The sequence below is a fragment of the Bubalus kerabau genome, chromosome 1, assembly GCF_029407905.1.
Source record: "Bubalus kerabau isolate K-KA32 ecotype Philippines breed swamp buffalo chromosome 1, PCC_UOA_SB_1v2, whole genome shotgun sequence".
NCBI classification, from domain to species: domain Eukaryota; kingdom Metazoa; phylum Chordata; class Mammalia; order Artiodactyla; family Bovidae; genus Bubalus; species Bubalus kerabau.
The window spans coordinates 187,958,974-187,985,760 of record NC_073624.1 but is presented as its reverse complement, the minus strand read 5'-3'; the positions used below and the strand labels follow the sequence as shown (position 1 = coordinate 187,985,760).

General features: G+C 51.0%; 1 protein-coding gene and 1 long non-coding RNA gene across 2 annotated transcripts; both read left to right on the top strand.

Moving 5' to 3' along the window:
• The first annotated feature begins 506 nt into the window (after window positions 1-506).
• Window positions 507-15,155, top strand: LOC129627310 (uncharacterized). Its single transcript, XR_008702546.1, has 8 exons — window positions 507-550; window positions 665-729; window positions 992-1,127; window positions 1,303-1,353; window positions 9,896-9,970; window positions 13,992-14,124; window positions 14,780-14,868; window positions 15,027-15,155. It is a non-coding gene; the product is annotated as an uncharacterized LOC129627310 (long non-coding RNA).
• Window positions 15,156-17,137: 1,982 nt separating this feature from the next.
• Window positions 17,138-20,767, top strand: FEM1A (fem-1 homolog A). The gene has a single exon (XM_055546868.1). The coding sequence runs from the start codon at window positions 17,277-17,279 to the stop codon at window positions 19,236-19,238; it is 1,962 nt and encodes a 653-aa protein (XP_055402843.1). The 5' UTR covers window positions 17,138-17,276; the 3' UTR covers window positions 19,239-20,767.
• The last annotated feature ends 6,020 nt before the right edge of the window (window positions 20,768-26,787 follow it).

Here is a 26,787-nt window from a genome sequence, read left to right as displayed (position 1 = left end):
GACTGAAGCGACTTAGCAGCAGCAGCAGCAGCAAGTTTAAAAAAAAAAAATTCTCGGCTTTAATCTCACCTCAGCCCCAGTCTCCTCTGAGCCCTCTAGTCCCACAGACTGCAGTTTCCTTATCTAGAACTGGACTTAAATGTTCTGCACTTTGCACTAGTTTTCTCTCTCCTGATTCAGCAATAGCACAAGCTGGGGATGGGGAGAAGCAGATACAGATCAGGGCTCCTGAGCTGACAGGGAGTTCAGAGACCTAGGAGGGGGTTGGGCCCTGGGGGAAGACCCTGGGGAACACAATGAGTGCCCCTTCCCTCTCCTGAAAACCTCTAACCCAGGTTTTGGGCAGATGCCAGACTCTTATTCTGAAGCCGAGGCCACAACCTATGAGGTAATCTTTGGAGTTGCATTCGAGGCGGAGTCCCATTGGCAGGTTGGCGAAGCCCCTCCCCCAGGTTCCCGGCGCCCCGCCTTCCCTGAAGCTCATAAAAGCGCAGGTCCCCCGCCTAGGCAGCCACTGGACACCTACAACTGCCTACAGGACTGAAAGCAGGTGAGGCACACAGGGCTGGACGAAGCTGCGTGGGGGGAGGGGGTGGTCTGAGGGACCCGGGTTCCTGTGAATGGGGCTGGTTTGCAGGTCAGGGCATGGACATTTTCCTAATAGGCGACGAAGACTGTGAAGTTTGACGGTCTGGAAAGCAGAGGCCAGCCGCGCTGACTATCTGGGAGGTAAGTTCTGGAAACATGCCACGAGGTGGGGTGCAGGTATAAGTCCTAGTTAAGACCTCTCCGTGTCTCCCCTACCTAGCGCCGGAAAGCGCGCCTGGAAGAGGAGTGGAGGGGGAAAAAACTGTACTGGTTCCCAAGAGGGAGAAGAACAGAGGGGATTGGAGTGACCTGGGGAGGAGAGGAAAGCAAATTAAGTTTCTTCAGCACCGAGGCGGGGAACAGCTCTCCGACGACCGGGGAAGGAAATTGCTATTTATTTCAGCACCGAGACTCCGGACAGCGCCGCTCGAGGTCCAGGAAGCAAGCCACAACCTGCTTCAGCACCAGAGCTCCGGACAGCTCCTAGGGATTTCGGGGCCGACTTCATTTCAGAACCAGGACGCTGGATAGCTTCCCTGGTAGCGGGAAGCCCTTGTACTCACAAGGAGGCGGGGCGGGTGGCGGCGGGTAGCGGGGTAGCGGGGTGGCGGGTTGGGGGGGGGGGAGGGGTGGTACAGAGGGTGGTCTGAAGTGTCTGACGTTTCTGGAGACTTGTTCTTCATTTAATGAATCTCTCAACGAATTATTTTTCAGACAAGAAGGTGAGATACAAGTGCACACACAAAAAAATCTAATTTACAACAGGTGAGATGGACAATCAGTAGTATGGTGTGGGGGGGGGGGGCAGGGGCCTGTCAACATGGCATTAGTGTCCTCTTTCCAGACTTCTGTGAGAAGCATAGTGCCAAGCATTTTACATACATAATATCTTGCCTTCTTTGGCCCTGGGACATGAGTTTTTGTTACACTCAGGTGACAGTTGAGGAAACGGAGACTCAAAGAGGGGAAGAGATGTAACAAGCCCAAGAGTGAAGCTGCAAGTCAGCCCCACAGCTTCCCAACTCCAAATTCCATGTTTCCAATATAACTGGCTGGGAGTTGGGCCTTTGGGGATCAGACCCTGCCTCTCTCCAGGAGGACCAGAAATGGATACCAGGAGACAGTGGATAACAGGTGTCGTGGCTTAGCTCAGGTGAGGGGAGATATCTCGGTGGGGATCTAAGACATGGGGCAGACGGTGGCGAAGAAGACTGGAGCGGTTGTGGTCTAGTGCTGTGTGGAAGACTAGTGATTTTGTTGTTCTGATGTACTATGACAACAAGTCACAGCTTCCTCATAGCGTGGACTCCCGTCGACCTCCTCCCAAGATGAACAAGGAAGTGTTGGGGGCGAGGACTCAGGGAGGAATCACTTCCACCCAGGGGTTGGGCTGACTAATACCATGGAACAAGGGCAGAGGAGGGAACAATATAGGGGGCATGCACCCCAAGAACATATGGCGATATATGCTGTTGGCCATGTCCCTCAGATGCATCCCACAGGCCTGGAAATACAAAACACCTGCCTCTGAGCTCAGGGCTCTTAACCATCTCATTACACCTTCCTGGGGGATCAATGTGGGAATGGCATTTGAAGGCCTTCCTAGGTTAGGGTTTTACAGAGACTTCTCAATAACAGTTCTGAGGAGTGATTTTTTTTTTCCTCCCCGACCTTGCCATCAGTTCCATAGACCAATTACAGGAACACGTACAAACTTGTGTCTAGTAGGTGGGTTGTGGCATCACTGAAGCTCACCCCCAGTTCTCTCTGACCCCCCAGTTAAGTCACATCCAACTCAGTTCAGTTTCAGAACAGCCTTCACCTTTGCTCTGCACCTCCCCCACCACCCAGTGTGCCCCAGGGCTCATTCTGCCTCTTCATCCAAGCCTCATTTCATCAAGGGAATCTTTCTTTGTTGCCTGACCATTCCCTATGTCCAGTCTACATTATTCATTCTCACAGACCTGGGAAAGCTTCCACTGGCACTTGGTCTAATTGTTTTTGTGCTAGCTATTTACAGAACTGTCCCCCAATGACACTGTGAGCTCCATGAGGGCAGAGACTGTGCTTGTATGTTCAGTGCTGTGTCCCTGGTACCCAGTCCAGGGCCTGGTACACAGCAGGTGCTCAATAAACACATTTGTTGACTCAACAAAGGCATCTGGGAATAAACCAATACACCCATCAATAAATTAATTGATGGTTTTGGAACATACATGAAGACCCCACTTCTCTCTGGTCTCCCCTGAAGAGATACCAGAGGGTGATGGTTGCAGCAGGTGTTTATTGGGAAGAATAATTAAATTTGTGGACACTCAAGGGCCAGCCAGCCAACTAATAGCCCCAGGAGAGAGCCAGGCTCGTTTAATTAGCAATTACAAGGCATTGATTCCTCATTAGCTCTGGCAACCTCGTCTCCCTTCTCAGCTCCAGACGAATGAAATCTTTCTCTTTCCCAGGAGTACTGCCTCAGTGGGTCCATTAACAAGCAGAGAAAATAGGATTACGAGATATCTAAATGCCAGAGGCTCTTCATGAATGGGGAGGGGAGAGAGAGTTCAATATCTGGGTTAAGGCTAATTGTGAGAGACTTTCTGGTATATTTAGAATTCTTCTCTGGGAATGGGAGAGCTTTCAGATATGAAAGGCACCCAGAGACTGCCCTTTAGGGACCCCAGTGAAAGAGGAGGTTCTGCCTATGTATTTCTAAGAATACCTATCCCTGGGTGTCTCTCCATCACTCCAAATTAGTAATGTCAAGCTGAATGCCCAATCCACCCAACTCCAAACTTGCTCCTCCCTCCAGGCCCCCATCACGTGTCAGGCTCTCCACATCCCACAGACCCACCCTTTCCCATATTCCCCAGGGAAAGTCATTCTCATCATATCTGTCCCCTTCTCCAGCCCCCTACCTCCATCACTACCTGGTCATCTCATAGTCTCTTCCTTCTTCCCTCAAAACACACGCACGGCCACTTCATTCCCCACATACAGTGAGGGGTCTTTCTAGATCGCAAATCTGACCATGTCCCACCCTTGCTTTAACACTTTCAAGACTCCCATCACCTGCAGGATAAGATTCAAATAGCCCCTCCTTGCTGAGAGTAATAGCCTGTCATTTCCCACCAGGTATACTCAACAACTAGCCTGCCCACTATCACCTCTTGCTTGAATTCTCCAATTTTAGTATGAGGATGATTCCCCTAGGAAACTCATAGAGAACGCACCTTCCCAGGATCCTCTCAGTTTCAATAAGCCAGGGGTGGGGTAGGTCAAGGAATCTGCATTTTGAGCAGCTTCCCCACTGATTCTTATTTAGGGAAATCCTTCCTTTGATTAAAAAAAAGAGCCCCACTAGTCTTGGGACTTCCCTGGTGGTCCAGTGGTTAAGATCCCACACTTTTACTGCAGGGGATGTGGGTTCAACCCCTGGTCTGGGAAATAAGATTCCATATTCTATGGAATGGCACAAAAAATAAACAAAAACACACCAACCTTTTATTTCTTCCAGTGACCACTGGGTGGGGGGAACCCCAGTTAATCGCACCAGTTTCATCTTTGTAGCCCCCCTATGCCAAGCTTCGTGCTAGCATCTAATAAGTATTCAGTTGAGATGCTAATGTATGAAACCCTGTCACATTCATCAGACACAAAAGCATGGGGGCCACATGTACCTACAAAGATGAGCCATCACCCGTATGTACCTATAAAGATGTCCATCCGTCACCAGAGGTGCTGTGGACATAGGAACTGAAGGTACAACCCATGGAGCCATCTTATTATATTTCATCAGTGTCCAATTAGCTTAATTTGGAAAATCCATGAAAGTAGAGCCTGAGACGAGTTTGGTTTATTTGGAAGGTAGTCCCAAGAAAGCAGATGTGAAGAAACCAGAGTGAGGCAAAGAAGGAGGAGACATCAATATATAGGAAGATAGTGGAGTTCTTCTAACAAAATGGAAGTGTATTTTCTTCCCTTTGACTCATCAATGTAATGCCTAGATCTACATAGAAGGGAAAAGAATATTTCCACTGAGCAAATTTCACAAAAACAGTCATGACAGCTTTGCTGGGAATAGCTAAAAACTGACCACTGGCAAATGGATAAACTGTGGTAGAACCACACCATGGGAGGCCTCTCCGGGTGCAGGGGGAGGAACAAGTTGATGGCACAGGCAGCAGCCCAGACGACGAACAGTCACGCGGAACAAAAGAAGGTGGACACAAAAGGATACATACTGCATGCTTCCATTTATTCGATATTTAAGAACCAGCAGGGAACTCGCTGACAGTCCAGTGATTAAGACTCCCTGCTTCCACTGCAGGGGACACAGGTTTCATCCCTGGTCAGGGAAGTAGATGCCACTTGCCACAACTAAGAGTTCACACGCCGCAAGGATGATCAAAGATCCTGAGTGCTGCAACGAGGACCCAGCACGGCCAAATAAATAATTACAGAAATAAATATTAAAAAAAAAAGAGAGAAAGTGACTCCTTCCACAGGGTCTTTCAGAAAAAATAATTTATTGCTCTCTGATGGGATTAGATGGACTTCCTTGGTGGCTCAGACAGTAAAGAATCTGCCTGCAATGTGGGAAACCTGGGTTCAATCCCTGGGTTGGGAAGATCCCCTGGAGAAGGGTATGGCAACCCACTCCAGTATTCTTGCCGGGAGAATCCCCATGGACAGAGGAGGCTGGTGGGCTACAGTCCATGCGGTCGCAAAAAGTGGGACACAACTGAGCAGCCGAGCACACTGATGGGACCAGAAGCCTTTCCAAGGCATGGGGCAGGGCAGTAAAGGATGCTGAGCAGGGACATTGGGCAAGCGCTTTGCCTCTGTCAGCCTCAGTTTCCCTGTCTGTGAAATGGAGTGATTACAGCTTCGTTCTTCAAACTGTTATGAAGATCAAGAAGATAGTGTGTGTAAGTGCATGGCACCATGGACTCAGGAAATGATCCCGAGGAAATAATGATGCTGACAAAAGTATAAAGAGGGACAAATGATGGTTTGATAGACAAGAGAAAAGGAAGAAGGAAGGAAGAAAGGAAGGGAGAGAGGGAGACGGAAGGGAGGCAGGAAAGAGGAGGGAGAGAGGAAAGATGAAAGGAGAGAAGGAAGAGCGACGGACCCATTTCTCAGGGCCTGGACAGAGACTGATCCAGTTCTTCTCGAGAAAGTGCCTAAGTCCACACCTGGATCACTTTCTGTATCAGCTCTCATACTCAAGGGCCACCACACACCTGCTCTGATTGCCCCATTGTCTTGGAACTAGCAGTAACTAGGGATGGCCCCACTGCCTTGGCCATGCCACACAGCTTGTGGGATGGGATCTCGGTTCCTTCTCCGGGACTGAACCTGAGCCCTCAGCAGTGAAGACAGAGTCCTAACCTCTGGACCACAGGGAAATTCCCTATTTAAACCATTTTAAAGTGACAATTCAGTGGCATTTGGTGCATTCACAACGATCCAGAGCCAGCACCACTACCTACTTCCAGAACATTCCATCACCCTAAAAGGAGCCCCATGCCCATTAAGCCGTCACTCCCCACTTCCCTCTCCCCACAGCCCCTGGCAACCATCATCTTTTTCCTGTCCCTGAGGACTCATCTGTTGTGGACATTTCATATAAACGGCATCATACACCATGTGGTCTGTGGCGTGGGGCTTCTTTCACTGAACATTATTTTTTCAAGGTAGTGTGTATCAGTGCTCCCTTACTTTTTCATGGCTGAGTAATATTTCACGATGTGAATATACTATATTTTCTTCATCCAGACACACAACTTTAACTACATTACCTCCTATGAGGTTGTTGTTGTTCAGTTGCTAAGTCATGTCTGACTCTTTTCAACCCCATGGACTGAAGCATGTCAGGCCCCTCTGTCCTCCACTACTCCTGGAGTTTGCTCAAATTCATTGGGTCGGTGATGCCATTTAACCATCTCATCCTCTGCTGCCCCCTTCTCTTGTTGCCTTCAATCAGGTACCATTATTATACCCCATTTTAGAGAAAACTAGGGCCCAGAGAGGTCAAGCAAGTTGCTCAAGGTTGCACAGCTAGTGGGTGTCAGAGCCAGGAGCTGAACTTGGGCACTCTGTGACCAGGGTAGGCATGTGGAACCACTACCCTATCATAGCGTAGTAGACAGAGACAGTGTGGTGACTGTGCCGTGTCCCTCTGTCATCTCCATGGGGGAGTTTGCCAAGGTGCCAATAAGGTCACCACACGTGGTCTCCAACCAGTGCTGGAAAGGGAGGGTGAGGGCAGAACTCGGATGCTTCATCATCTAGGGGCTGCTGCTCAGAGGGTGGTCGCCTCCCACCAGGGAGGGTGGGGGGTCAGCCAGAGAGAGCGTGGATTATATCCTGTACCTTAATGGGTCCTTCAAAAGAGAGTGGCTTCGGTTTCCATGACAACAAACAGGCAGCATCGCAAGGAGATGGCTGAGTTTCCTCCCCCAACTCACAGCTGGCTCAGGAATCTGTTCCCTCCCATCGCTGCCTTTCTGGATCCCAGCTGGTGCCCAGCCCAGCCCAGAGAGGGCAGCTGTGTGGGCGGTCAGTGCTCACACCCACAGGTATGCTCAGAGCTCCCTCTCTTCGGCCCAGCCCCAGCACCGCGAGGGAGGGATTGACGCAAACAGCACACACCAGGCACACGTGCAAAGCAAAGCAGAAGGGACATGGCACGGGAGGAGGTGCTCCCAGGGGCCTCCACATCACCCGAGCTTTCCTAGACACGCATCTAGCCAACAAAGGGGATGGAAAAAGCTGTGAGGCGAAAGTGGTAAACAGGGCTGGGGACAAGGTAAGACTTTTTAACTGACAGTGACCACGCAGTTTACAGAATTTGCTCCTCAGGGCAGAGAAGGGATATCTGACAGACCCCAGAGTACAGGTTGGGCTTCTCTGGTGGCTCAGTGGTAAAGAATCTGCCTGCCAATGCAGGCAACATGTGTTTGACCCCTGGGTCAGGAAGATCCCCTGGAGAAGGAAATGGCTACCCACTCCATATTCTTACCTGGAAAATTCCATGGCCAGAGGGGCCTGGAGAGTTATAGTCCATGGGTTCACAAAGAGTGGACTCGACTGCACAGTCTGAGCACAAAAAGTTACAAACAAGGCAAGGTTGGCCTAACACCTGAAAACCAATCAAAATAATTCACTATATGAACAACTAAAAGAAAAACCACGTGATCATTTCAGTAAGTGCAGAGAAAGCACTTGACGAAACCTAACACCTATTCTTGATTTTTCTTAAGTTTTAGGAAACTAGTCATAGAGGGGAATTTTCTCAACCCAAGAAAGGATACTTATGAAAACCTGTAGCAAACAGCATCTTCTCTGAAAGGAAGAAGAAAAACTGCCTTTATTTGTGGAGGACATGATTGTGCATTCTAAATATGTCTAGTTTCTTATATGCAAACTTTACTTAGTAAAGCCATTTTTTAATATTCATTTTTATTTGACTGTGAAGATCTTTGATCTTTGTTGTGGCATGTGGGACCTAGTTCCCTGACCAGGGATCAAATCCAGCCCCAGCCCCCCTCCCCGCATTGGGAACATGGAGTCTTGGCCACCAGACCACCAGGGAAGTCCTGGCAAAACTGTTTTTGTTTTTTTTTTTTTAAACAGAGACATAGGAAAACCGTATGGTGGTGTTTCCAAACGTTAAAAATAGAATTATCATATGATCCCACAATTCCACTCTTTCCTCTATACCCCAAAGAATTAAAACAAGGAATACAAATTCTCATACACAAGTATTCATTGCAGCACTAGTCACAGCAGACAAAATGTGGGAATGACCCAAATGTCCATCAATGGATGGATGGATAAACACAATGTGGTCCATCTACATCATGGACTATTACTGAGCCATGATGAAAAAGAAAGAAACAATGACATTTGCTACAATGTAGATGAACCTTGAAAACCTGATGCTCAGTGAGAGAAGCCAGGCACAGAAGGCCACACAGCGTGTGATTCCATGTATACGAAATACCCAGAACAGGCAAATCCACCGCCGCACAGAGTGGGTTGGTGGAAAGAGGGTGCAGAGTGACTGCTGATGGGATGTGGCTGTCTTTGAGGCTGATGAAAATATTTTGAAATGAGATAAAAATGACAGCTGCAGAACACAGTAAACATACTAAATGCATTTAATACACTTTAATTAATGTTAGGGAATGGTCTTTACAGCTCAGACTCCTGCCATTTAGAAAAACAGACATTTCATCATAGGCAGCTAGGAAAGTAGTATGGATGATGTTGGTTTATTACTCAGAGATGTCTAATCTTGAGAGGAAAATGAAGAGGATTTTGTTGAAATGTGCTTTGGATGGATGTGTTTAACTCTGAGTCTCACTCACTGTGTTACAAAAAGGCCCCATTGTGTGATTAATTCGGGGACTTTTAAGGAGAAGCGTGTCCCCTCACCTTTGGCAACAAATGTCCCTGAACTTCTATCTTGTGGGTATGGAGTGATTCCATGAGGTACTGAATGAATGCGTTCCTATGGGCTCAGTTGCTTCAGTTGTGTCCGATTCTTTGTGGCCCTTTGGACTGCAGCCCGCCAGGCTCCTCTGTCCATGGGGATTCTCCCAGCAAGAATAATGGAGTGGGCTGCCATGCCCTCCTCCAGGGGATCTTCCCGGACCAGGGAGTGAGCCTGCACTAGCAGTTGGGTTCTTCGCCACTGAGCCACCTGTGAAGCCCCTCTCTCCCTTAAGGAGGGCAAGCCTTATCAACTTCCTTCCAGCAAACAGAATGGGGTGGAAGTGATGCTAAGTGACTTCTGAGGCTGCATGCTTCCTCTATCTGCAAATACAGTCACGTTAGGGGTTAGGGTTTCCCTGGTGACTCAGACAGTAAAGAAATCTGCCTGCAATGCAGAAGACCTGGGTTCGATCCCTAGGTACTCTAGTATTCATGTCTGGAGAATTCCATGGACAGAGGAGCTTGACAGGCTATAGTCCATGGGGTCGCAAAGAGTTAGACACAACTGAGTGACTAACATTTTCACTTTCACTTTCAGGGGTTAGGGCTTCAATGTAAGAATTTGGAGAGGACCCATTCAGTCCCCAGCAGACACTAGGCTTGAGGTAGTTTGTTAAGCCAAAATGGACGACTCGAGTGATCTGGAACACCGTTTCATTCAAACACTCTACCTGAAAAACCCTGTCCGTGAATGAAGCCCCTCTCCACTTCCTCATTCCCTCTCCAGTCAGCTATAATCTATGGGTCTCCAGGGCTCTTGCATCCTGGACCACAGCCCCTGACTCAAGTTCTCTCCCTCCACCAGATTCCTGGCTCCTGAGAACACTGTGTGTCTCGCTCAGTGCAGCATCCCGGCTTCCAGCACCAGGCCCACCGCGCAGTAAGTGCTTAGAATATAAATCAGCACGGCTCAATGAATGAATGAAAGACATAACCCCTCAGGCTGTGAGAGACAACATCAATCTATCCATCCCTCTGGGGGAGAGAGGCACGTTGAGGCTACCTCTTAGAAACTAAATTGTGGCATCTTAACTGATGAACAGGCAGTGCCCCCAAGAGGGAGCAGACAGTAAACAAACTCTCGGGAGGGAACTCTGTGATCTGCTCAGTAATTACAGACAGGCAAATTAAAGCCACGAGCTACATGTAATGCTTTTCCAGTTATTACCGCGCATCAAACTATTCCAAAACGTACAGGCTTAGAACAGTCATTTGTGTATATCTCTTGGATATTTATGTATCTCAGGTCAGGACTCTGGGCAGACTCAGCTTCTGTGACCTGTGGGTGGGGTCAGGTGGATGGCTGGTCTGGAAGGTCCTAGATGACCTCCTAGATGGGGGACATCCTAAAGGGAAAGGGTTGGAAGGCAGGGATCAGTGGGGACAGCAGACCAAAGGGTCTACATGTGCCTTCAGCATGATGGTCTTTGGGGGGTTGACTTCTTTCCTGGCAGCTGAATTCTCAGACTCAGTACCTCAAGAGAACCAGGAAGAGCTGGTGACCTTTTGTGTCCTAGCCTCAGAAATCCCAGCACAGGGACTTCCCTGGTGATCCAGTGGTTAAGGTCCTAAGTTTCCAATGCAGGGGACGTGGGTTCCATCCCTGGTCGGGGAACTAAGATGCCATGTGCACCACATGGTCATGCCAAAAATTAAAAAATAAAATAGATAAGCAACAAAGACCTACTGTATAGCACAGAGAACTAAAAAAAAAAAAAAAAAGGAGAAAAAAGAAGAAATCCCAGTGCCACTTCTGCTTTCTTGTAGAGGTCGAGGCAGGCATGTGTCCACCTACATTAAAGGGGAGCAGACACTGACCTCACCTCTCGATGGGAGAAGGGTCAGTGACTGTGGGGGTCACATTTCAGAAGTGCCACAAACACCTACTGAAGTAGCAAGGAAGGAGGAAGGGGAAGGAGTGGGGCTTCAGGAAAAATCAGCCCTCCAACACCTTGGCCTTGGACTTCCAGCCTCCGGAAGGTGATACAATAAACAACCTGTTGCTTAAGGTGCCCGCTCTGTCTTAGTCAGTTTGGGCTGATAACATACCACAGACCCCTATTATAAACAATATAAATCTATTTTTCACGGGAAAACTGTGAAGTCCAAAATCTGGGTGCCAGCACAGTCCAGCGAGGGCTCCCTTCCTGGGTCTTCTCGCTGTGTCCTCACCGGGCAAAGGGGGAAGAGCAGTCTCTATGGCCCCTTTATAAGGGAAATAATCCCACTAGGGGGCTTCCCTGGTGACTCAGTGGTATAAAACTGCCTACCAATGCAGGAGTCGTGGCTTCAATCTCTGAGATGGGAAGATCCCCTGCAGAAGGGGATGGCAACCCACTCCAGTATTCTTCCCCTGGGAAATCCCATGGACAGAGGAGCCTGGTGGGCTACAGTCTATGGGGTCTCAAAGAATCAGGCATGACTGAGCGAGTAAACAACAACAAAATCCCATTAGGGAGGGCTCCACCCTCACGACCTCATCATCTCCCAGAGACCCCACCTCCTAATACTATCATCTTTGAGGGCTAGCATATGAATTTGGGGATGGACGGAGGCACAAAACTCAGCCCGTAACACACGCCTACAAATGAACACAGTTATTTAATTTCATACCAGCCTCTCCCACCTTGAACCAGATTCTGGAGTGAAGGGGGGGTTTGTGTATTTTTCTCCCAGTTGTGTCTCAGCTCCTAAAACAATGCCAAACCGACTGGTAACCTCATGAAATATTTATGGGATTGAATGAGGACGCCTTGTCTTTGGCATTGCTATCTTGGGGGTCTCTCATATTATTTTCCCTATGTTCCTGAACGTTTGAAATATTTTCTCATTAGAAAGATTTTAAAGCGCCCTCTGATGAAAGCCTCCCCAGCTGGGGTTTGGCCCGCCCCACAGGTCCCCGTGGCTTCCTTGCTTCTCCGCGCAGGTGGCCCGGCCGTGGGCCCGCATCGGCTGCCGCGATTAGGCTGCGCGGGAGGGCAAGCGCGCAGCTGCGGGCGCCCCGCAGTGCGCACCTGGCGAGCCGCCCGGGATGTGCCCGCGCATGGGGGCCCGGACGTTTGCAGCCGCCCAGGCCTGGCGCGGGGACAGGCGCTGGGAGAACGGGCTCCCCACATGCATAGGGGTGAGAGAATGGGCCGCCACCTGGGTGGGCCACCGTCGTTGCCAAATAGAGGCTCCCGCCGTAACCCTCCCTCCCTGGAAGCCTGCTGGGCGGCAGAAATAGTGGAGTTGGCCGAACAGCTCGGTTAGGTTCTCTGCCACGTGGTATGGATGACCAGGAATGAACTTTTTGGCCAACTCCAATGTATCAGAAAAAGGAGGCGGATCCTGCCAGGGCCAGGAAACATTAGCAAGGGTGGTTGTTGTTTAGTCCTTAAGTCGTGCCGGACCTTTTGCCACCCCATGGACTGTATGTAGCTCACCAGGTCCTTCTTGTCCATTGGATTTCCCAAGCAAGAATACTGGGAGTGAGTTGCCATTTCCTTCTCCAGGGGATCTTCCCTACCCAGGGATCGAACCTGAGTCTCCTGCATTGGCAGGCAGATTCTTTACTTCTGAGCCACCTGAGAAGCCCTAGGCAGGGTGGAGGTGTGGTTAAAATGGGCTTCCTGGAGCGACCTCTTTATTCACTGCCACTCATATTTATCAAGCGCCTACTGTGTGCTGCTAGAAACTGGGACACAGCAGTGAACACGAACAGCCAACCTCCCTGGCTTGTCTGGGCTGGCATGGTAAGCAGGCAGACTGATACATGCCATAAACACGCAAATGACATAGGAACTTAGGTAGCAAGCTGAAACATGCTGTGGGAAACAAAATAGAGTGAGGCAGGACTTCCGGGGCCATTCAGCGGTTGAGACTCCGTGCTTTCCGTGCCGGGCAGGGGGTTGGGGAGGTGGGCACTGGTTCCATTCCTGGTCAGGGAACTAAGATCCCACATAGGGCCCAGAAAATAATAAAAACAGAGCAAGGTCGGGGGCCCTGGGAGGAGGGTTGCTGAGAATGCAGATACTCCTATCAATGGTTTTGAGCTACCCAGTGGAGTCATAGAGTGGAAAACTGGAAAGAGGTGGGCAGGTCCACAGTACTGTGTGGTATTTCTGCCATGTAGATTCAGAGGCATAAGTCACCTTGAAAGACAGTCAACAGCAATACTTAGTGAACACTTAGGAGGTGGTGAGGTTTTGAGTGTCACCTTTGTTTTTTACTGGGCTTCCCTTGTGGCTCAGCTGGTAAAGAATCTGCCTGCAACTCGGAAGACCTGGGTTCAATCCCTGGGTTGGGAAGATCCCCTGGAGACGGGAAAGGCTACCCACTCCAGTGTTCTGGCCTGGGGCTGCAAAGAACTGGACACAACTGAGCAACTTGCACTTCCACTTTTGCTTTTATATGACTTGTTAAGTGTTAAATCTCTGTGTTTTAATGTTCAATACTGGCTGGGTTTAATCTCTGGTTGTCAAAAATCCTGACAATTTAACAGTTAGCTCTTTTTTTTTTTTTTTGGCTGTACTGGGTCTTAGTTGGGGCATGCAGGATCTTTGTTGCTGCATGTGGGATCTAGTTCTCTGAGCAGGGATCAAACCTGGGCCCCCTGTATTGGGAGCGCAGAGTCTTAGCCACTGGACCACCAACAAAGTCCTCGGTGCACTTAGAAAGGGATAAAGGGACTGGAGTTCTCTTTCTTTCTCTCCTCTACGTGAGGACACTGTGAGAAGGCGTCTACAAGCCAGGAAGAGAGTCTTTACCAGAAACCTAATCAGGCTGGCATCCTAATCTTCAACTTCTAGCCTCCAAAACTGTAAGAAATACATGTTCGTTGTTTAAGCCACTGTGATGGTTAATTGTGTGTGTCGATTGTTTGTGTGTGTTTTGTTTTGTTTTGTTTTGTTTTTTGGCAGCACTACACAGCATTCAGAACTCCCCCAGCCAGGGACTGAACCCATGCCCCACTGCAGTGGAAGTTAACCACTGGACCACCAGGGAAGTCCGTACGTGTCAACTTGACTGGGCTAAGAGATGCCTAGGGAGCAGGTAAAACATTATTTCTGGGTGTGTTTGTGAGGGTGTTTCTGGAAGAGGTTAGTTAGCATTTGATTCACCCAATCTAAGGAGGGCAGGAATAGAACAAGGAAATGGAGGAAGGGTTAATTCTCTTCCTTCTTGAGCTGGGACATCCATATTTCCTGCTCTCAGACATCAGAGCTCCTGGGTTTCAGGGCTGCGGACTCAGTCTGAGTTACCCCATCAGCTTTGCTTGTTCTCCAGCTTACAGATGGAAGATCACAGAACTTCTCAGACTCCATAGCCACACGAGTTCAGGGGCTATATTAGTCAGGAATCTCCAGAGAAACTGGAGAAGGAAAGTTCCCAGGGGCCCTGCAGGGCCCTCCCCAAATACAAAGCCCCTTTATGCCCCCTGCCTCTTGTCTATAGTAAAGCTGAAGTCTCCTGGGCCTCCCGGAGTCACAAAAGAGCAGGCACAGGCAGTCACAGAGTAGGCACTAGAGGCATAGTCTCAGTGTCCAATGAAAGAATGAGATTAACACTATTGCTCGTAATAATCTATATCTTTGTGGGATTAGAATAATCATAGCTTGCTCTGCCCAGATATGTAAGCAGGCAACTAAAACTGTTGGCAAATATATGCTACAGACCCATGTCAACATCTTCCTCTCTGAAAACACAGCGCTCTATGTCAGCACGAAGAAGTTACAGGAGATGGACCTCTGCCCCTAATCTCACAGAAGTGGAATGATGTCTGACACGTGGGGATTTGTAAGCATCTCATTTGCCTCTTCGCTGTTTATCTATTTCTGTTCCCCTTAAACCTTAATCGTAAAAATGAGATCACTGGGTAGCATTCCTGACTTTTGCTTTACAGAATGTATACAATGCCCTTGCCTAACCTGTTGATTCCTTTCCTGGATTAAAAGCTGTTAAGAATGAAGGACTGAAGAACTACTGGCTCTCTACTCCCAGCTTCCCCATAGCAAACCTGCAGGTGGACCATGCAGGCAAGACAGCATCCAGAAAAAGATCAGGAGGGACTTCCCTGGTGGTGGAGTGGTTAAGACTCCACACTGCCAAAGCAGGAGGTGCTGGTTCAATCCCCGGTCTAGAAACTAAGATCTCAGACACAGGCAGTGTGGCCAAAGGGTTTGGAAAAAAAGACTACATTTTTTTTAATTAAAAAAAAAAAGTAGATCAGGAGAAGTCAGTGGTCTGCACACAGTGGAGAAAGGATGAAGAATCTTAGCTCCTACCATAATGATTAACTGAGACTCCCCTCTTTTTCCCTTTAAAAATTGTCATGGCTGAGCAGAATCTGCAGAGTTGGGCTCTAGACAGAAGTTAACCTTCTTCTCAAACTGCTGGCTTTTCTCAATAAACCATCTTTCCTTTCTACTGACACTTGCCACTAGATTATTGGCTTTTGATCAGTCAGCAGCCAAATCCTGAGTTTGGTAAATGTAATGTGTGTGTGTGTGTAGATATGAATATGGATATAATATATATATAGCCTATTGGGTTCCATTTCTCTGGAAAAATGAAAGTCACTCAGTCATGTCTAACTCTACAACCGGTAGACTGCAGCCCACCAGGCTCCTCTGTCCATGGAATTCTCCAGGCAAGAATACTGGAGTGGGCTGCCATTTCCTTCTCCAGTTTCTCTGGAGTTTCCTAACTAATACAGCTACCCAGCCTGTGGTATTTATTACAACACCCTGAATTGATCAAAACATAGTATTTCACTAAGATTCAGGGATCAGAATGCCAATGGTGCCAGGGAGGACACCCACTAAGCCTTAGGTCAAGGAATCATCCAGGAAGACCTGAAGTCTCAGCTGAGACCTGAAGAAGGCCCACGGGGTAGCCAAGTGAAGAAGGTCTGGAACAGTATTCCAAGCAGAGGGAACAGCCCACACAAAAGTCGGGAGGTGTAGAGAACAGCATGCATTTCTTGAACATTCCTGGACATGACAACTTCCTCATTTTTCCCATTATCTTCAATAACCCTGGGGCAGGCAGCAGCAAAATGGAAGTCAGACAGTGCTGGAGGTAAGGGTCTGTCTTCGAGTGTGGGTCTTCACAGGGGTGTCCACGTGAGCAGTCATCTGGGACCCCTCACTCAGAAGGGCCTGACGCTTTGTTTAATGCCCTGCTGTCTTTGTTGGAAAAATTTTAATCACTTTTGGACAAGGGGCTGTACATTTTCCATTTGCACTGGGCCTTGCAAATTATCACCGAGTCAATGTACATGAGTTTGAGCAAACTCCAGGAGACAGTGAGGAATAGAGAAGCTGCTGGAGTGCTGCAGTCCATGGGGTCGCAAAGAGTTGGACACGACTGAGCGACCGGACAACATTGAGGATGCTGAGGGGTGAATGAAGGAAAACTAAAATTTTAATAGGGTATTAATGAGTAAGTAAATAAATATATAAGTGTGTGAATGAACGAACAAATGAATGAGAAATGAACAAGCGCGCAGGACACGGACCCTTAGGGCCACCTGTACTTTCTGCTCTCCAAATGTACCCACTCCGACTCACTTTCCTGCCTCTCCTGAGCGCCCCCTGCCAGTGAGAGGTTTAGCCTCGCGAAGCCCAAATCGGACCACTCGCCTGGCTTCGCCTTCGTTCTCGCTTCTGGTTGGCTCCAAGTCGCTCGGCCCTGCCTTTTATGGAATACAGTCCTCTGGCTGGAGTCAGCGTTTCCCGTCGGCTCAGGCACTGACAGCCACTGACAGCCACAGGAAGTACGTAACCAAACTTCCCTGGGTCCCACAAGCCATTGCGATAACATTGGATGACGGAAGTTGTAGTCCGCGAGCAACCAGTTTCCATCACAATTGGCTGGGATTGGAACTGCTATTCCCGCTATACATCGTGCACCCACTTCGCCGCGGCTGGCCCGCGGCATTCTGGGAGTTGTAGTTCTACCTCCTTACAGTTCTTCTTCTGTCCCACGGAGTGTGCCCGCTCAGAGAACTACATTTCCCTACACATTTCCATACTCCAACGGAAACAGGCCGCGGCAGCCATTTTATTCCGCCCCAGAAGCACCTAAGATGGCGGTGGGGGAGACGGTGAAGGTTGCCGCCTGCCCCTCGGGGCGCTAGTCCGCCGTCCTCCGGTCCCCTCGTCCCCCGGCGGCCGGCCCATGGCCTGGCGGAGGCCCAGATCATGGACCTCCACACCGCCGTGTACAATGCAGCCCGCGACGGCAAGCTGCAGCTCCTTCAGAAGCTGCTCAGCGGCCGGAGCCGGGAGGAGCTGGAAGAGCTGACGGGCGAGGTGGCCAGCGGGGGTACGCCGCTGCTCATCGCCGCCCGTTACGGCCACCTGGACGTAGTCGAGTACCTGGTGGACCGGTGCGGCGCGAGTGTGGAGGCGGGCGGCTCGGTGCACTTCGATGGAGAGATCATCGAGGGCGCGCCGCCGCTGTGGGCCGCCTCGGCCGCCGGCCACTTGGACGTGGTGAGGAGCCTGCTGCGCCGCGGGGCCTCGGTGAACCGCACCACGCGTACCAACTCGACGCCCCTGCGCGCCGCCTGCTTCGACGGGCACCTGGAGGTGGTGCGCTATTTGGTGGGCGAGCACCAGGCGGACCTGGAGGTGGCCAACCGGCACGGGCACACGTGCCTCATGATCTCCTGTTACAAGGGCCACCGCGAGATCGCCCGCTACCTGCTGGAGCAGGGCGCCCAGGTGAACCGGCGCAGCGCCAAGGGCAACACAGCCCTGCACGACTGCGCCGAGTCCGGCAGCCTGGAGATTCTGCAGCTGCTGCTCGGCTGCAACGCCCGCATGGAGCGTGATGGCTACGGCATGACACCGTTGCTGGCGGCCAGCGTGACGGGCCACACCAACATCGTGGAGTACCTCATCCAGGAGCAGCCTGCTGGGGACGAGCAGGCGCAGCCCGGGCTGGCCAGGGCGCAGCCCCAGGGCGCCCGCTCGTCCCCCGAGGAACCCCCGAGCGGTGAATCGTACGAGAGCTGCTGCCCCACCAGCAGGGAAGCCGCCGTGGAAGCCTTGGAGCTGCTGGGAGCCACCTACGTGGATAAGAAGCGGGATCTGCTCGGCGCCCTGAAACACTGGAGACGGGCCATGGAGCTGCGGCACCAGGGGGGCGAGTATCTGCCCAAACCGGAGCCCCCGCAACTGGTCCTGGCCTATGACTACTCGAGGGAGGTGAACACCACCGAGGAACTGGAGGCGCTCATCACCGACCCAGATGAGATGCGCATGCAGGCCCTGCTGATCCGAGAGCGCATCCTAGGTCCTTCCCACCCAGACACGTCCTACTACATCCGCTACCGGGGCGCTGTGTACGCTGACTCGGGCAACTTCGAGCGCTGCATCCGCCTTTGGAAGTATGCCCTGGACATGCAGCAAAACAACCTGGAGCCTCTGAGTCCCATGACGGCCAGCAGTTTCCTGTCCTTCGCCGAACTCTTCTCCTACGTGCTCCAGGACCGCTCGGCCAAGGGCAGCCTAGGCACGCCCATCGGCTTCGCAGACCTCATGGGGGTGCTGTGCAAAGGGGTGCGGGAAGTGGAGCGGGCCCTGCAGCTGCCCAAGGAGCCCGGGGACTCGGCACAGTTTACCAAGGCCCTGGCCATCATCCTCCACCTGCTCTACCTGTTGGAGAAGGTGGAGTGTACGCCCGACCAGGAGCACCTGAAACACCAGACAGTCTACCGGCTGCTCAAGTGCGCCCCTCGCGGCAAGAACGGCTTCACCCCTCTGCACATGGCCGTGGATGCAGAGACCACCAACGTGGGCCGCTACCCGGTGGGCAGGTTCCCCTCCCTGCAGGTGGTCAAGGTCCTGCTGGACTGCGGGGCCGACCCAGACAGCCGGGACTTTGACAACAACACCCCACTGCACATCGCAGCACAGAACAACTGCCCGGGCATCATGAACGCCCTGATTGAGGCGGGGGCCCACATGGACGCCACCAACGCCTTCAAGAAGACGGCCTACGAGCTGCTGGACGAGAAGCTGCTGGCCAAGAGCACCATCCAGCCCTTCAACTACGTGACCCTGCAGTGCCTTGCGGCCCGCGCCCTGGACAAGAACAAGATTCCCTACAAGGGCTTCATACCTGAGGAGCTGGAGGCCTTCATCGAGCTGCATTGACCACACTGACCACAGTGGGAGAGGCGAACCCCAGGAGGGCGGGGCCCGCACCGGTCCCGCCCTCTCTCTGGGAGCACTTCCGGTGGCTAGAAACCTGGGAGAGCGACAAAGGGGAGGGGCTCTCCCGCCTCCATGGCCCCCTCCCCTCTGCAGGGAGCGGGGATAGGAGTGAGCGAGCTGTCGGTGCTAGAAGCCTTCAGGGTGACGCGCTCGGAGAATGGACTTTATTGCAGGAGCCTGCGCACCCATCCTTGGCCTGAGAAGACGCTCAACCTCCCACACGCCCCGTTTGCCTGGGTTAAGGAGGGTCTTCCCTTCTGACTCAGAGGCGGATGAGTTGAAGCCATTGCCTTCCTCCCCCACCTAGAAACGCAGGAAGAAGCTGAGAGTTGGTCCGGCCTCCGGATAGATGTAGACCCCCCCAGTGCAGGGTTAGGACGGGGGGCCCTGAGGGGAAACTGGGAGACCTGCCTTTTCTAGCACGTTCGCACCTGCTCCCTCCACCCTGCAGTGGATAAGGGTCTCCACCCGGGTAGGGGCAGCCTGCCCTTTGCGTAGCTTTCGTGGTTTGGTGTTCTGTTTATTTACTAAGCGGGCAGGTTACAGATGTGATACAGGAGTCCTGAAGTTTTGCTGCCATATACTTTTTTTTTTTCTTTTTCTAAAATTTTTGGTTTGTCAGACTCGCTAAGTTATTTTTATGCAGCAAGGGTTTTGTCGTGCCCGAGGTGGCCCAGCCGGCAGAGGTGAGCTTTATCGTGTTAAGGAAGGGAGGTGCCAGCACCACGTATCCGTCCCCAGAGCGAAGGTGACAGTACGTTTCTTAATGATAGTTCACTCTTAGCCTTTTTTAGGGGCCAGGCTGCTTCTCGCCCAGCAAAACCTAGCATGGTTGGTTTGGGCTTTGGTTTTCACAATTTATGAGTTAAAACCGCAGGCCGCTTCCACGTCACAAGTCACGCCCAAGGGCACAGGTGCGTGGCCAGCATCCTGAGTGGCTGTGTCCAGTTTTTAGCTGCTCGGAGACCTGGATGCAGGTGACCTGAGGCAACGCCGGGTACACTGTTGACCCACTGTGTCAGCTAGATAGACAGTGGGTGTCGAGACAGGTTGCCAATTAAGGTGGAAGGAAATCTCGGCCTCCCGTCACTGGGGGCTTCTGGGAAGGGGGATTGTTAGTCCTCCTGCCAGAGAACCCTCCCCGGTGGGATTCTCAGGGCCTGTCCTCCATGGCCCTGGCCGCCAGCAGCAGAGTGTTCTTGGCCTGTTGGGAGAGCGGAAGGGGACTGGAGCTGGTGCCCCTCCCGCAGCCTTGTCACGGGGCAGCTACACTGATGGAAGCCTTCCGCAGCACAGTGGGTCCCCGGATGCCCCGCCCCCAGCGAGGGAACCAGGTCTCTTTGGATTTGCAGTGTTAGTTAGGACATTCTTTTATTTCCAAGACCAGGTTTTGCCTTCCATCAAGGCGGGAACCGCCCTCACTGTCCCTCCTGAAGCCCGGAATAAAAAGAGGAGGAGTGTCAACTGCATGTGCGGTGCTGTTGTTCAACCTTGTGTTAAATGGACGACTTGGGGGGGCAGGTGGAAGGGAGTGCTGAGTGGGTGGGGGAGGAGGGTTCTGCCGGGTGTGGAAGGCCCAGGTAAGGAGCACGGCACCCATCCCAGTTTATGTCCTGGGGCTTAGTGTCAGAGTTACTCAGGAAAATGTATTACTGCAGAAAAAACATAAAACCACTTAGTTGTCAACTCTGCTGTGCAGGAGGGTTGCCTCAGAGGAGAGCATGGCATGATTTGACCTTCCGGAAAGGTCTAAGGGAACAGGAAGGCCCCCAACTCAGCCCTGCTTCCCTGAGACCATGTGATGGAGCCTATGAACCCTCTGGCCCAAGAGGTCTGTGCATAAACTTGGGTTTCCCAGAGGAAAGTCCCACCCTTTCCTTTTGTCCTGCCATGTTGTTAAATTCTGATTTTCTCTGCACTGTCATGGTCGGTCAACTCCTCGCCCACAGCACCGTCCTGGGAGTCTGACGTTGACTGTTTGCCCAGGGCCTGCCTTGCACCAGGCTGGGTTCAAGCCCCCGTAGAGGAGAGGATTGACCCAGCCATACCTGAGGCAGGCATCTCCCCACATCCTCACCTCCCGAGACAACAGGGAGACTGTGCCTTGGGGCCGTCTCACTTCCAATGGTGAATTGGGCTGGAGGGTTCTCCAACTCCTGATTTCATGGGGACCCAACGACCTTTACCAGCCCACACCACTCAGCAGCCCTGTGGATATATGGTGGTCACCCCGGAGGAGTGGGTTTCGAGTCAGCAGGTGCTCCCAGCAGCCTCCCGGGAGACACCTGCACTGGCAGCATCTACTGGACCCCGGCCGGATGGTAGGCCCATTCTGTGTGTTTGACAGGACTCACCAAGGAGGGGAACCCATGTGGGCCAAATGCATGCTTTAAAAGCTCACGCCTGAGAATTGTGACAAGCCCGAGACTCTCCAGAGAAAGCCATTGTAAAGCTCAGGCAGATTTCTGGCGCGGGTTGACCCAGCAGCTCAGAACTTAGGAATGACGCGGGTCCTCCCGGGTCCTGACATGGCGGCCAGCGGAAGGCCACGCGGCAGCCAACATCGCGACGTTCACTGGGACTGGACGGGCCACAGCAGCCCAGGCACGGGTCATGCTGACAGTCGATTATTGTTTAGCCACCAAGTTGTGTCCCACTCTTTTCTGATCCCCTGGACTGTAGCCCACCAGGGTCCTCAAGAACATATGAGTGGGTTGTCATTTCCTTCTCCAGGGGATCTTCCAGATCCAGCAGTCAAATCTGCATTTCCTGCATTGGCAGGTGAATCCTTTACCACTGAGCCACCTGGGAAACCCGGGTCAATTATTATGTGCAAGTTATCAGTGACAAGACAAGCTCAGAGAGGCCAAGTGGTCTGCCCCAGGTCACACAGCCAGGGTGGTGGCCCACCTCGCTGGTAGGCGCAGCAGACAAAGGCTCAGAGGGAGGAGGTTTGCCTGAGTTCACCGGGGGCAAGGCTGAGACCCAAGGTTGAAGGCATTGAAAGTGTGCAGCCCACCCCACCAGGGGGAGCCTCTGCCCCTCTCAGTGTCACCCCTACCCCACTTCTGGCCTCCACACAATGGAGTCAGCCTGAAGTTCTGCTCACTGACTCATCTGTTCAGTTAATGTCTGCCTCAGATCTTACGGAACCCTGGGAGTGTCTGTGCTGGTCCCCACTGAGTGACCCCTGTGGTGAGTGAAAGAACCAATGCCTCTTGCCTCTGGAGATTCCAGTCGTCCTCTAACAACTGGGGAGCAACCCCTGATGGCTCTGCCACACACGGAACCCGCCACCCCCACGGGATTCCAGGACTGTCATCTGAGCAGTGTTTACAGGGAGCAGAGCGTCCCAGCCCGAGGTTAAAGATAGCACAGCTCAGGGGCTCACATCACAGGCCCAAAAGGAGATGACGGGCCAGCCCCCAGGATGGTGGCACTCGGCTGGCACTGCAGGGTGCTGACCCCGTGTCCCTGCAGAAAGGTTGGGGGGTGTGGAGTCCTTCAGGAGATTCAGTTAGGACTGGGTAAAGGCGGGGGTGGGGGAGATCCACCAAGTTGTTGCCACAACAAGTGTTAAGCAAGACCCAGCCCAGATGTGGGCAGCACCATCCGTCCTGGGGGCAGGGGGGAATCAGGGGGAGGGAGTGTTCCCTCCTCTGGCCTGAGCATCTGTCTTTCTAGTAGGTTGCAAAAGAGATGGTGATCCTCCACAGTGAACAGGACATTTGAGATCCTCCAGTGCAGCCAACTCCCCCTGACCTGAGTCCTGATGTCTTCTATTAAAAGCCCGTCAAGCAGTGGTCTTGATCGAATGTCACCTCCTCCATGAAGCCCTCCCAGATCATCATCAATAATGTGGCCCCAAACAACCTCTACCCCATTCTCCTGTGTACTTGCCTCTTAATCCTTAAAACATTAACCCTGTCACCTTTTTCTTTGTTTCCTTGTTTATTCATCATGTCCCTTCCTTAGAATGTCAGCTACTCAAGTTCATCCCATGCTGCATCCATAGCACCTAGAAGAGGGCCTAACTCAGTAGTTCATTAAGCATTTGTTGAATGAATAAATGAGCTCACATGGTTCATTCAAAAAAAAGAACAAGGAGCTCTGTGTGGCTGAATCAGAGTGAGTGAGGAGACTGGACTTCCTTGGTGGTCCAGTGTTTAATACTCTGAGCTTCCACTGCAAGGGATGCAGGTCCAATCCGTTACTGCGGAACTAAGATCCCACAGGCTGTGCGGTGTAACCAAAAGGAAAGGGGGGAGTGCAGGAAGAGCTGGTGGACACAGGCAGATGGTGTAGGGCCTTAAGGCCCTAAAGAACAGAGTAATATTTACCCTCAGGGCTATGGGGAACTGAAGCAGAATTTCACACCAAGGAGAGACATGGCCTGATTTAAGCCTTGAGATCACTGGCTGCAGCTGGAAGAACGGATTGGAGGGAGGCAGTGGGATGCAGAGAAATGAACATATTTCAGATCTTTGGAGGAGGGCTCGCAGGACTCGATGAACTGGTTTGGGGAAGAAGAGTCTGAGGTGACTCCTGAGTTTTTTGGCCAGAACCAATAAGTGGATGGATGGTGGGCCCGTTTGATGGGCCAGGGACAAATGGAGCGGAGTTGCTGACTCAGGGTGACTCCAGGGCCTAGTTTGGAGCTCCACTGGAGCGGCCTTGTTCACCACTGTTTAGTCAGTACTAGGAAAATGCCTGGCAGGTAGTGGGAGTTGAGTCACTGTGTGTTGACTAATATAAGGCTTTTAGCCCTGGGGAAGGCATGTAAGTGAGCTGGTGGGTCGGCAGCTGTGACCCAGCTCCAGTCAAAGAAGAAATCACCAAGAAAACTAGAGAATTCTTTGAGCATTTTGCTGTTGTTGTTGACTTGCTCAGTCGTGTCCGACTCTCTTGGGACCCCATAGCCTGCTAGACTCCTCATACAGCACAAGGTATGCTCATGTGTGCAGTGCAGCCCAAGCAGTGCTTAGAGGGCAACGTGGAGCTTTAAGCTCTTGCGCTAGAAGACAAGAAAAGCAGAATCTGCAAACTGTGGCCCATGGGCCAAATCCAGCCTCATTTTCACAAATTAAGTGTTACTGGCACAGCCACATTCCTGTGCTCACACCTTCCCTGTGGCCACGCTCATGCTGCAGTGGCAGAACTGAGAAGTTATGCCAGAGACCCATCTGGCCCCCAAAGCCTAAAATATGTACTTAGTATTAATAAATTAATAATTAATATAATGTTTAGCCCTTTATAGACAGAAGCATGCCAATGCCTGATCTAAAATCTCACCTTACAAAGCTAGAAAATTCAGTGCCAACTAAATCCAAAAAATAAAGAGTGGAAATCAACAAAATAGAAATGGGCAAATGATCGAGTAAAAACCAATGAAAGCAAAGCTGATTCTTTAGAAAGTTTAATAAAATGGAATGAAACACGGAAGCTTGCCTGGTGGTCCAGTGGTGAAGACCCTGCTTCTAATGCAGGGGATGTGGGTTCAATCCCTGCTCCCTCAGGGAGCTAAGATCTCATATGCCTTGAGGTCAAAAACACAAAACATAAAGCAGAAGCAATATTGTAACAAATTAAATAAAGACTTTAAAAAATGACCACATAAAAAAATATTGACTGAAACAGATGGGCTGGTGGGGTGGGGTTCTAGATTCTGCCCTGCGGTTACCACCTTGCAATCAATCCTCCGATATAGTCCAGCTTCCTCACTCAGAATGAACATGTGCACTGGGCAGTGTGGTGTGGTGCCTTAGCACACAGGCCGTATTACCTTGGGAATGGCACTTCCTCTCCCTGAGCCTCAGTTTCCTCATCTGTGAAATGGGGTTGGTGGTAGCAGCTGCCTACCAGCATTGCAGTGCAGTGGGTTCAGTCACCCAGTTGTGTCCAACTCTTTGCAACACCAGGGATTGTAGCCCACAAGTCTCTTCTCTCCATGGAATTTTCCAGGCAACAATACTGGAGTGGGCATGCGGAGTGAGTTTATCCAAGAAACCCTGGCACACAGGAAAGTGCTCAGCGAAGCTGTCATAGGCGCCTACTGCCTGCACACTCATTTATACATAACAATCACAGGTGACCTGTAAAAAAACTTAAGTAATTATACATTTATTTGAATGTGTTTTGGGGAACAAAGTATGGCTAGGCCCTCTATTTCCAATATTGTGAATTCATAGATGTTAATACTTGAAAAGTTCAAAATAAAGACGAGTTCATATTTTTCTACAATCTTTTTCTGAGATAAAACCTTACCATTTTATTTATTTATTTTAAAGTCTTATGATGACTCTTTTAAGGGTTTGGGGTGTTTTGGGTTTTTTGCATTTAAAAAAAATATATTTTTTTAAATTTATTTTTGGCTGCACTATGAGGCATGTGGGATCTTAGTTTCCCCACCAAGGATCAATCCCGCCTCCCCTGCATTGGAAATGTGGAGGCTTAACCACTGGACCAACAGGGAAGTCCCAAGTTTTACCACTTTAAATGTACAGTTAGTGGCTTTAGTATAACCTTAAGAATGCCACCATCAGCCCTATCTAATTCCAGGAAGCAAAAAAAAAAAAGTTGGTTTTTAAATCTGTTTAAAGAAAAATATTAAATGACTCAAGGAATAGAAATTAAGTAAGAGGGCAGATGGCCAGCAGCAATGCTGAGGACGGTAGACAGGTAAGCAAAGCCTGCGAATCCCCGGGAGGCTTTGAGAGGGCGTGATGGCCCAGACTGACAGAAGGGGCCTCTAAGAACCACCAGGGATGCGAATGTGTACAGCAGCCGCTGAGGGGTCTGGGGGAACCCAGGGAGCCTCGGGGAAAAATAAGAGATGGGGCTAGGGCCCTCTGAGAGGTCAGGCCATTCCTTTTCTCAGGAAGAGGACCATTTTTTTAAAAAAAAACTTCCTTTGGAAATTGGAAACCCTGGGCTCCTTCCAGGGCTATAAAAAGGCGGTGTGTCCACTGACCAGGTTAAAAATAAAAGATCCCCACCCAGGGGCATTTGGGGTTGGGAAGAGACACTGTGTAGGCAAGGCAGGGTAGGTCTTGCTGTGTGACCTAAGGCAGGTGTCTGCCCTCTCTGGCCTCTGGTCCCCAACAGCATTAGACTGAACGATTTCCAAACATCCAGTGAATGGGCATGTTTATACAGCCGCTGATCTTATTTACAGAGATTGTTAACAGGGAGAGTGGCCTTTGGCATGGCCTGGAAGCTGGCACTCTCTGGCGATTCTGACTCCCTCCCTGCCTGGTTTCTTTTAGGAAGAAGCCCTTTCCCAGCCCCGGGAAGGAGAGGCAGGAGCTGTTGTTCAAGGGTGCCCTCTAGTGTCAGTGAATGCTCATCGCAGCATCTCGTTAGTCACTAAGTCCTGTACGACTCTGCAACCCCATGGACTGCAGCGTGCCAGGGTTCCCTGTCCTTCCCTACCTCCTGGAGTTTGCTCAAACTCATGTCCATTGAGTCAGTGACTCTGGATCCCCACAAA